Below are 10782 nucleotides of genomic sequence, written 5' to 3'. Positions count from 1 at the left end.
TAAATGCCAAAAAACTCGTCTGAAATAGCGCAACTTCTCTCCTGACTGTCAACAAAAACACCCAAAAAGTGTGCGTGCAAGCCATTGAGCAATAAAAGAACGGTAGAAGCGCTTTGCGCTGTTTACGGCGCAGGCGCGTTACTTCCTCCTAGAGCTCTCTTCAGTGTGTTTGCGTTGTGTCTAAACTGCCGGCGAGTTTAACAAAATATTTTACCAATAGCAGCTATGTCGGGCAGGTCGGTCCGCGCCGAGACACGGAGTAGGGCGAAAGATGACATCAAGCGGGTTATGGCTGCTGTTGAGAAAGTACGAAATTGGTAAGAGGGAACGCGTTATCTAAGAGAGCAGCAATGCTAGTGGGGGGAGGAGAGACCAGGAGAAGAAAGAACGAAATACACACTAAATCAAATTTGGTCGGATGCTACCTCGGCTCAGGTGTACTGCACCCTCTCGCCTTGATCTGGGAGGAGGTCGCCGCTTAAAACACTTATAATGTAGGAATATTACATCTAATCATACAAAAATGTGGGTTGAACCTAGAAGCCATTTCGTTGCAGTTAGATGAAGCCTTTGCTGTTCGAGCATTCTGTAATGCCCTAGAAGCCTGGTAGATTACTGCTTTTTCACCGCTCGAATGGTATCAATATTAATTTCAGAGCCGTAGTTCGACGACAGCGGTATAGTGAGAATAGTTTATGTTCGCGGGGTTTTAAATTTAGCGCTTGGAGAGGTTCATTCTTTTGTGTCCTCCAAATAGAGGGAGCGCGTGCGGTGGTGGTGGGTACACGAACTGTGCAAAGCCCGAATTGCTTTACAATTTTATTTTGTATGACTAATAATAGGCCCCTATAGTTAAATTAAGTTGAAATGTATAGAGTTTACTGTCATGTGGATTTGCTTGCAAGTAGCCTAAATGTATAATCACCACTAAATTTAGCCGAAATAATTGATTTGAGGCTATTATAGGCAGTCATTGGGTCTAGAAAGAAGTAACAACAAATTCCTAAACCTCAAATGAACTTGCCAAAGTAAATGTATCATGACATTTTCTATTGGGAATTTAAATTTAAATTGATAGGTAACTAAAATATTGGGTTTTGTTGACATTTCAAATTGAATACATCAATTGCAAACAAGTGTTGTTAATTCCTTGTGTAACTAATGCAGGGAGAAGAAATGGGTAACTGTCGGCGACACATCCTTGCGAATCTACAAGTGGGTGCCTGTGACCGAACCCAAGTCAAATGATGTAAGTCATCCATAGGGTGTTTGGGGGCACCACATTTGCTTAATAGTATTTGCAGATCCTTGTAGCATGATCAACAACATGTGCTTCCTTTCCTCATGTCTTTTCCAATTCCTAATTACATAAACTGGTCCACAATGATCTATTTTTTTAGATAAAGTACATCATTATGTAATTCTTAATAAATCTGTAATAAATAGCGCCACTTCAGCATTGTATGTGCTATCTTGCAGAAGAGCAAAAACAAGAAGAAAGCCAACAATGACAAGTATGGGTCGGAGATCACAACACCAGAAAACAGCTCTTCTCCCGGAATGATGGATATGCATGGTAAGCTAAAAAAGGGCTAAATACTTAAAAATGTTCTTTGGTTCATTAATAGTTGTAAATTCATCTGTCACTTTCTGTATCTCTCAGATGATAACAGTAACCAGAGCTCCATTGCTGACTGCTCTCCCATGAAGCAGGAGAACAGCAACAGTGCCAGCCCTGCCCAAGAGGCCATGGCAACTTCCCAGAGTGACAGCATTGAGGCCAAGAGTGACCAGAGTCAGTCCCCTGGCAAAGAGCAGCTGAAGAGCACAGACAGCAAGAGTGGTCAGTATATATGCTACCTAGCACAGAAAGGGATAGCGCTGCCTTCGTTTAAACTAAACCATACCATATACATACTGCAACTTGTCCTCGTTAGCCCTGCTCTTGTTCTTACCTCGAGGTATTTTCTAAGAGTAGTGCCAACTTGTCGAAAAATATGGTTTAACTTGACAGGCAGACTGCTTTCACCCAGCCCCCATAATCCCGGAATTGCACTGCTGTCTCAAGGTCAAAGGGGTACATGTTATGGCTTGTAGCGATGAGGTTCATAAAGAACATTAGGTGAACAAAATGTTCTTCAGTCTTCACCAATGTTATTGGCAGCATTAGCAACATTTCTAAGAATTAACCCATCACCATACAGAGAATGGCTTTGAAAACATTGAGCAAGTTTTTGTTTAAATATTTCATCTAAAGATTCATATTGACAAACCATAATCAATGATGAGGTTATAGAATATACAATTAAATGCTAAACATGGAAGTATTGTTAAAATTAAAATAAAGAGGGCATCTGCGGAGAGATTTCTTCAAGTCTGAGCATGTACTCTGAGCAACAAGAGTTTGTCAAATACTCTATATATTAGTGGATTCGGCTATTTCAGCCACATCGGTTTCTGACAGGTGTATAAAATTGAGCACACAGCCATGCAATATCCATAGATTAATATTGGCAGTAGAATGGCCTTACTGAAGAGCTCGGTGACTTTCAACAAAGCACCGTCATAGGATAGCCACCTTTCTAACAAGTCAGTTTGTCAAATTTCTGCCCTGATAGAGCTGCCCTGGTCAACTGTAAGTGCTGTTATTGTGAAGTGGAAACATTTAGGAGCAACAACGGCTCAGCCGCAAAGTGGTAGGCCAATCAAGCTCACAGTACGTGACTGCAGAATACTGAAGCACTTAAAAATAGTCTGTCCTCGGTTGCAACACTCACTACTGAGTTACAAACTGCCTCTGGAAGCACCGTCGGCACAATAACTGTTCGTCGGGACCTTAATGAAATCGGTTCCCATGGCCGAGCAGCCACACACAAGCCTAAGATCACCATGCGCAATGCCAAGCATCGGCTGGAGTGGTGTAAAGCTCGCCGCCATTGGACTCTGATGCAGTGGAAACGCATTGTCTGGAGTGATAAATCATGCTTCACCATCTGGCAGTCCAATGGCGGAATCTGGGTTTGATGGATGCCAGGATAACGCTACCTTTCACAATGCATAGTGCCAACTGTAAAGTTTGGTGGAGGAGGTATAATGGTCTGGGGCTGTTTGGCTCAAGCTAGGCCCTTTAGTTCCAGAGAAGGGAAATCTTAACGCTGCACTATACAATGAAATTCTATACGATTCTGTGCTTCCTACTTTGTGGCAACAGTTAGAGTTGGGGGAAGTCTCTTTCCTGTTTCAGAATGACAATGCCCCCATGAACACAGCGAGGTCAATACAGAAATGGTTTGTCAAGATCAGTGTGGAAGAACTTGACTGGCCTGCACAGAGCCCTGACCTCAACACCATCAAACACCTTTGTGATGAATTTGAACACTGACTGCACTAACGTTCTATCGGCTGAATGGAAGCAAGTCCGCAGCAATGTTCCAACATCTAGTGGAAAGCCTTCCCAGAAGAGTGGGGGCTGTTATAGCAGCAAAGGGGAACCAACTCCATAGTAATGTCCATGATTTTGAAATGAGATGTTCAACAACCAGGTGTCCATATACTTTTGGTCATGTCGTGTATTTGGAGAACAGTTTAGCTGTTATGTACTAGACTGGTGAGAAGATAGTGAAATCCTTTGTTCAAGCCCACAAAGGCTTACTGTAGTTTCTGTAGTAATAAGCTGTCAAAACGGTCTGCCATGCTAATGCCGTTTGAGGACAGAGTTCAAAACTCAAACTACAGTACGTCCACTTGTCATTGATGCAGTTTTTACCACATTATAAGCTAAACACCCTTGAAAAGAGTATTTAACATAATCCAATATCAACCCTTTGTTCTGCACATGGATGTGACTCCGCATCGTCTTTCTTGCCACAAGATGGTGCTGTAGTGTAGACTTTGAAGTTAGCTACAATAGGCTATTTGTGTCATCACCCAGAATTGGTCATCTCATTTTGGAGAAAATACAGGTTAATAAATCTTCCTGGGACATTTCGCAAACAGGCCTTGTCTACCAAGTCCTGCGATAATACACAGCAAGCAAGGCCACTGATTGCCGACTTGTTGAAACTTTTGTGGAAAGTGAATAACACAGAAAATTCACTTGCAGTTGCCCCTTGTTAGAATTGTATGTTATCTTTTGCTCAGAACTGTTACAGAAGTAGTAGGGATAGTATACAAACACTTGAATTGTTTTCTTATTCTATTTGCTTAAAGCATATTGTCTCCCATGGTTACTGAGACAGACGCTCTGGAATTGCAGGAAATGTTCACCCCTCAGCATTTTCAAACACAAGCACACCTAAGAGAGACCGAAGGTCCACGGGAAGGAATGAACCATCCTCGGACACTCCTCAAGATTCTCAGGTGCTCCCCTCCACCACCATCCAAGACTAGAATATCTTTGTACAGGTATAGTGCATTTGGAAAGTATTCAGCCCCCTTGACTTTTTCCACATTTTGTTACATTACAGCCTTATTCTATATATTTTTAAATGTCCTCAATCTACACATAGTACCCCATAATGACAAAACAAAAACAGATTGACATTTTTTGCAAATGTATTGAAAATGAAACAACTTATTTACATATTCAGACCCATTGCTATGAAACTCTAAATTGAGCTCCGGTGCATCCTGTTTCCATTGGTCATCCTTGATGTTTATACAACTTGTTTGGAGTCCACCTGTGGTAAATTCAATTGACTGCACATGATTTGGAAAGGCGCACACCTGTCCATATAAGGTCCCACAGTTGACCGTGCATAATCAGAGCAAAAACCAAGCCATGAGGTTGAAGGAATTGTCCATAGAGCTCCGAGACAGGATTGTGTCGGCACAGATCTGGGGAATGGTACCAAAAAAATGTCTGCAGCATTGAAGGTCCCCAAGAACACAGTGGCCTGGAAGAAGTTTGGAAGCATCAAGGCTCTTCCTAGAGCTGGCCACCCAGCCAAAAACTGAGCAATCGAGGAAGAAGGGCCTTGGTCAGAGAGGTGACCAAGAACCCCGATGGTCACTCTGACAGAGCTCCAGAGTTCCTCTGTGGAGATGGGAGAACCTTCCAGAAGGACAACCATCTCAGCAGCACTCCACCAATTAGGCCTTTAAGATAGAATGGCCAGAAAGAAGCCACTTCTCAATACAAGGCATGTAAATGCCCGCTTTGAGTTTGCCAAAAGGCACCTAAAGGACTCTCGAACCATGAGAAACAAGTTTCTCTGGTCCGAGGAAACCAAGATTGAACTCCTTGGCCTGAATGCCACTATCTCTACAGTGAAGCATGGCGGTGGCAGCATCATGCTGTGTTTTTTTTCAGTGGCAGAGACTGGGAGACTAGTCAGGATCAAGGGAAAGATGAATGGAGCAAAGTACAGAGAGATCCTTGATGATAACCTGCTCCAGAGCGCTCAGGACCTCCGACTGGGGGAGAAGGTTCACCGTCCAACAGGACAACGACCCTAAGCACACTGCCAAGACAAGGCAGGAGTGGCTTGGGGACAAGTATCTGAATGTCCTTGAGTGGCTCAGCCAGAGCCCGGACTTGAACCCAATCTAACATCTCTGGAGAGACCTGAAAATAGCTGTGCAGCAACGCTCCCCATCCAACCTGACAGAGCTTGAGAGGATCTGCAGAAAAGAATGGGAGAAACTCCCCAAATACAGGTGTACCAAGCTTGTTGCGTCATACCCAAGAAGACTCAAGGCTGTAATCTCTGCCAAAGGTGCTTCAACAAAGTACCGAGTAAAGGGTACTTCAGTTTTTATTTTATTTTTTAATACATTTGCAAAAATGTCTAAACCTGTTTTTGCTTTGTCATTATGGGGTAGTGTGTAGATTGATGGGGGGCAAAAAACCAATGTGATCCATTTTAGAATAAGGCTGTAACGTAACAATGTGGAAATAAGTCACAGGGTCTGAACTTTCTGAATGCACTGTCACTGCCAAAATAAAGGAAACACTTGAGTAAATGAGGGATACAAAGTATATTGAAAGCAAGTGCTTCCACACAGGTTTGGTTTGGTTCCTGAGTTAAGTAAGCAATTGACATCCCATCATGCTTAGGGTATAAAAATGACCAGTTGCCTATTATTTTGATTACCATGCCTAGAAGAGATCTGTGAGTTTGAGGGGTCTCAAATGAGCATAGGGGGTTTAAAGGGTGTGTCTGTCTCAGTTACCAGAACTCAACCCAATTGAACACTTGAGAGATTCTGGAGCGGTGCCTGAGACTGCATTTTCCACCACAATCAACAAACACCAGATGGAATTTCTCGTAGAGGAATGGTGTCACATGCCTACAGTAGCGTAGATTCTACAAGTGTCTGGAACTTTAAGGTGCATTGAAGCTGTTCTGGCAGGCTGTGGTGGCCCAACACCATAAGACACTTATGATGTCTTATGGTGTTGTTTCCTTTATTTTGGCAGTTAACTGTATGTTTTAGTCAATTAGAAATTTGATTGATGCAGTATAATGAAACTCATTTTGACATTTAGTATTTTCATGAGAAGCTTAAATGTTTCCTGAAATATATTTTTTATTTTTGCAGGAATCTGAAGATGGCACTCCTCCCAATAAGAAGGGGAAGTTGGAAACTCCCTCAGATTTCCTCAAAACCAGCTAACTTGTCTTTTACCATCACCAATTCCTTGATCTGTTGCCATGTCCTCAGCCCTCCTGTGTCTTAATTTCTTTATTCTTCTGAATTGGTCCAAGTGACATCCAGCACCCACCTCTACCCCAAAAAAGACTTTAAAACTTAAACTAAACCAGGATCTGCTGGATGGGGCAGTGTCGACCTAAACTGCAGCTAAATCTCATTTTGCCACACATCCGCTATTTTTGTTCTTAAGTATATGTACATATATTTAGTTTTTGTTCATGCGGGTCAACACACTGTTTGAATCCTCTTAAGATCTGTTGGTTCTGCTGCTGTTCTGTTTATTACTTTGACAGTAAAACATTTAGTTAATTTAACTAAAGACAATACCTACATATTTAGTGCCATTCAGTCAGTCGCATATCTATTTCCTTTTCTCCTCTTATGGAAACTCACTTGTAGCATAGTCCTGTTACCAGATTAGTTGTGTACCTTGAATTACCAGAATAATGAAAAACATGTTGATTTGTTTAAATTGTATGTATACTTCAATCTGGTATAACAAGTGCCCAGTTTTCGTTAACCTGTAAAGCATTTTTCAGTGCATATGTAGGCTGTTTGGTTATAGATGGCTCTTTGAATACCTCACTGGAGTCCAGCAGTGCTGGCAACACTATGTATAGATTATTAAACTAAGTATAACCTTTTATTTGAAAAATGTAAGTAGCCTAAATAGTTGTTTCCTCGTTAGTCTTTGCACAGCTAAAAATGCCATTTTAAATTATGGCCTGGCTACAGAAAGTCTAATGTTGACTATTGTCTTTTGGGACCCTTATGTTGTTTTTATTGTATATACATTTCAGTTGGTATTGATTCTATAATGTAAAAATAAGTTTAAACCTGTTACACAGCTACAATGCAGAGTGTAGGCAGCATGTTGCCATATCATGTACACTAAGGTTCCCCAACGGGCAGGCTGAGTTTGCCTCACAGGTAGTTTTATTTGGCCCCAGAAGTTTTCTAAACAAAACAATTTTATACAGTGCATTTGCGAAGTACTCAGACCCCTTGACCTTTTCCATATTTTGTTACAATAAAAGCCTTATTCTACATTTCGTATTTAATCAATTTTAGGAAAAGGCTGGAACGTAGCAAAATGTGGAAAAGATCAAGGGGTCTGAATACTTTCCGGGTGCACTTATACGGAATGTTCCTTGCTGGACCTGACTGTAAAAACACCAGGAAATTAGCACCACGTGATCGTATTCAAACGTAAACTAGGTTTGAAATTGTTTTAGTCATATCTGTTGCAGTCTTCAAATTATTTGTAATCATGTCCCGACCATTCGCTCAAGAAAAAGAAAAAACGGAATTTAGTTGATTATCTCTGATGTACACACATGAAACAAGTATTTAGCTATGTCCATAAAGCAATCAAGATTACACTTGAAAATATGTCATTTACAAACAACGAAAGTCAGACACTCCTAGTCTGGGTACCAGTCTCTAACATTCTACTGTTTGTATTCCATGTCTACCAAACATGACATGGGGTGGAATTATATAGATAGCTATTTACGCCTGCTACATTAGGTTAGCTGAACAGAGACTGGCAACCAGGCTAGTTATTTTGAGCCTGCTGCTCTCGAGTGGAGGGTGTTTCTGTGACTCCATCCAATCACGTTTGCAGACATGACGGCGCAGTTGGTCCCACTGGAAATCCCTCGACACTAGCAACACTTTTGTTAGCTGATGCTAGCCTACCAGAAAAAGAGGACATACTCCAAAGACTGGCTGCCAACAATTCAACGTGTATATCTCAAAGGGTCAAACAACACGGGAAAATGTATTCGAACATGCATAAATAATATTCACTTTGTTTTAACTCGCTAACTATGAGAACAGCTAGCAAATAGGTCCAGAATAACAGCTAGCTAAGATATGGCTACCACTAGTGAGCTAAGACAATACCGACGTTCCACAGTGAGTGTCAAGCAGGAGCAGGACGATGACTCGGACACGGAGGAGTCTAATTTGGTGGTTAAGAAATCGGATGGACGAGAGTCACAGATTATCCACAGTGGTCATTTCATGGTGTCCTCGCCGCACATTGAACACCCACCAAAAAAAGGCTACGACTTTGACACAGTCAACAAACAAACCTGTCGGACGTATCACTTCGGGAAGACCAGCACATCACATCTCTCCATTGACGCGTCCTTAACAAAACTTTTCGAATGCATGACCCTTGCATACAGGTTTGTGTCTTCATTCCTTCTCGTAAATAAACTAAAAGTTTAACTTTAGCTAACTAGATATCAGGCTAGCTGCCTGGCCTTTGAAAGGCTAACAATGCAAGCATGTACCACCATGGCATTTAAAGATGGGCTACATTTTGAACTATGACTTGGGGTTTTCAATACATAGCTACCAAATTATCCTTAGTTAGCTGTTGTTTGGTTTTCTATTTAAGCAAAACACAAATTGGACGAGTATTTACTTTTCCAGTATCTGTCTCGAGCATCAGAATCCACGCCCAAATACAAAGCATGAGGTGTACCTAGTCACGAGTCTACATTTCCAGAACAATTTTCTAAAAAAGTATTGGCTACAGTAGTGCCATAAAACACGCATACAGTCTAATGCTTTATATGTAATAATTCCAATAACTGCAACAGTTGCATGTGGAGTCCAATGCCAGATGAGAATCAAATACATTTATAGTCTTCAAATGCTTCGTAAACAAGTGTCGACCAACAGTAAAATGCCTTCTTAGGGGCCCTTCCCAACAATGCAGAGAGAAAATTGAGAAATAATAGAAAAGTAAAACGCGTAATAATACAGCTTGGTCTCATAGACTAGAAGTAACATAGTAAATGTAAATCAGAGAGGCTTAAATTAGTATATGTTTGGTATGGTTACAGATGGTTACTTAAATTAAAAACGAGTAGGGTGGATGGTTCGCCTAATTTCAGTTTGTGACAAAACAAGCAAGTATAGTGTAGATTTATTTGACCACCTAACTCGTTGTGAAATGTGTATTTTCCATAAATACAAATATTGTATTTTCAGCAGTTTGAAGCTGGTGTTCAAAACTGAAAGTAAAATATGCTAAAACAAAACCTAAGCATTGGAAGTGTAGAAGAATGACAGTAAAACAATTAATCATAAGAAACAAGGTTTTGAAGTGGTTGTCCTATAGCTAGTTGATACAGTACATTTGGAAAGTATTCAGACCCCCCTTCAGACTTTTTCCACATTTGTTACATTAAATGTTGGGGGGTGGGGGTGAAATATTACGTAAGTATTCAGACCCTTTACTCAGTACTTTGTTGAAGCACCTTTGGCAGCGATTACAGCTTTGAGTCTTATTGGGTATGATACTACAAGCTTGGCACACCTGTATTTGGGGAGTTTCTCCCATTCTTCTCTGCAGATCCTCTCAAGCTCTGTCAGGTTGGATGGGGAGTGTTGCTGCACAGCTATTTTCAGGTCTCTCCAGAAATCGGGTTCAAGACTGGGCTCTGGCTGGACCACTCAAGGACCTTCAAAGATTTGTCCCCAAGCCACTCCTGCATTGTTTTGGCTGTGTGCTTCGGGTCATTGTCCTGTTGGACGGTGAACCTTTGCCCCAGTCTGAGGTCCTGAGCGGGCTTGTATCAAGGATCTCTCTGTACTTTGCTCTGTTCATCTTTCCCTAGATCCTGACTATTCTCCCTGCTGCTGAAAAACATCCCCACAGCATGATGCTGCCACCACCATGCTTCAACATAGAGATGATGCCAGGTTTCCTCCACATTCAGGCCAAAGAGTTCAATCTTGGTTTCATCAGACCAGAGAATCTTGTTTCTCATGGTCTGAGAGTCGTTTAGGTGCCTTTTGGCAAACTCCAAGCGGGCTGTGAAGTGTGTTTTACTGAGGAGTGGCTTCTGTCTGGCCACTACCATAAAGGCCTGATTGGTGGAGTGCTCCAGAGATTGTTGTCCTTCCGGATGGTTCTCCTGTAATCGCTGCCAAAGATGCTTCAACAAAGTAAATAGTAAAGGGACTGAATACTTAGGTGATATTAAAGTTTTTAAAATTCTTAATACATTTGCAAACATTTCTAAAACGGTTTACATTATTATAGGGTATTGTGTGTAGATTGATGAGGGGGGGAAACAATTTAATCAATTTTAGAGTAAGGCT

General features: G+C 41.4%; 2 protein-coding genes across 3 annotated transcripts in view; both read left to right on the top strand.

Annotated features, from left to right (window-relative positions):
* The first annotated feature begins 108 nt into the window (after nt 1–108).
* On the top strand, nt 109–7303 carry LOC121847935 (B-cell CLL/lymphoma 7 protein family member A-like). Of its 2 annotated transcripts, none has more exons than XM_042331564.1 (6): nt 109–317; nt 1168–1249; nt 1480–1576; nt 1664–1843; nt 4256–4359; nt 6544–7303. In XM_042331564.1, the coding sequence occupies exons 1-6, from the start codon at nt 226–228 to the stop codon at nt 6616–6618; spliced, it is 630 nt and encodes a 209-aa protein (XP_042187498.1). In that variant the 5' UTR covers nt 109–225; the 3' UTR covers nt 6619–7303. The 2 variants fall into 2 exon arrangements, with proteins under 2 accessions (XP_042187498.1, XP_042187499.1); XM_042331565.1 differs by lacking the exon at nt 109–317 and adding an exon at nt 362–494.
* Nucleotides 7304–7429: 126 nt separating this feature from the next.
* LOC112262882 (MLX interacting protein) overlaps nt 7430–10782 on the top strand; it is a 53056-nt gene continuing 49703 nt past the window's right edge. Inside the window, 1 exon segment of the mRNA XM_024438705.2 lies at nt 7430–8852. Within this exon segment, the coding sequence (XP_024294473.2) occupies nt 8536–8852 (317 nt within the window). The 5' untranslated portion in view covers nt 7430–8535.

This window comes from Oncorhynchus tshawytscha, linkage group LG12 (genome assembly GCF_018296145.1).
Source record: "Oncorhynchus tshawytscha isolate Ot180627B linkage group LG12, Otsh_v2.0, whole genome shotgun sequence".
Taxonomy (NCBI): Eukaryota; Metazoa; Chordata; class Actinopteri; order Salmoniformes; family Salmonidae; genus Oncorhynchus; species Oncorhynchus tshawytscha.
Note: the sequence above shows the minus strand (reverse complement) of the source record. Positions and strands in the feature narration are given on the sequence as shown.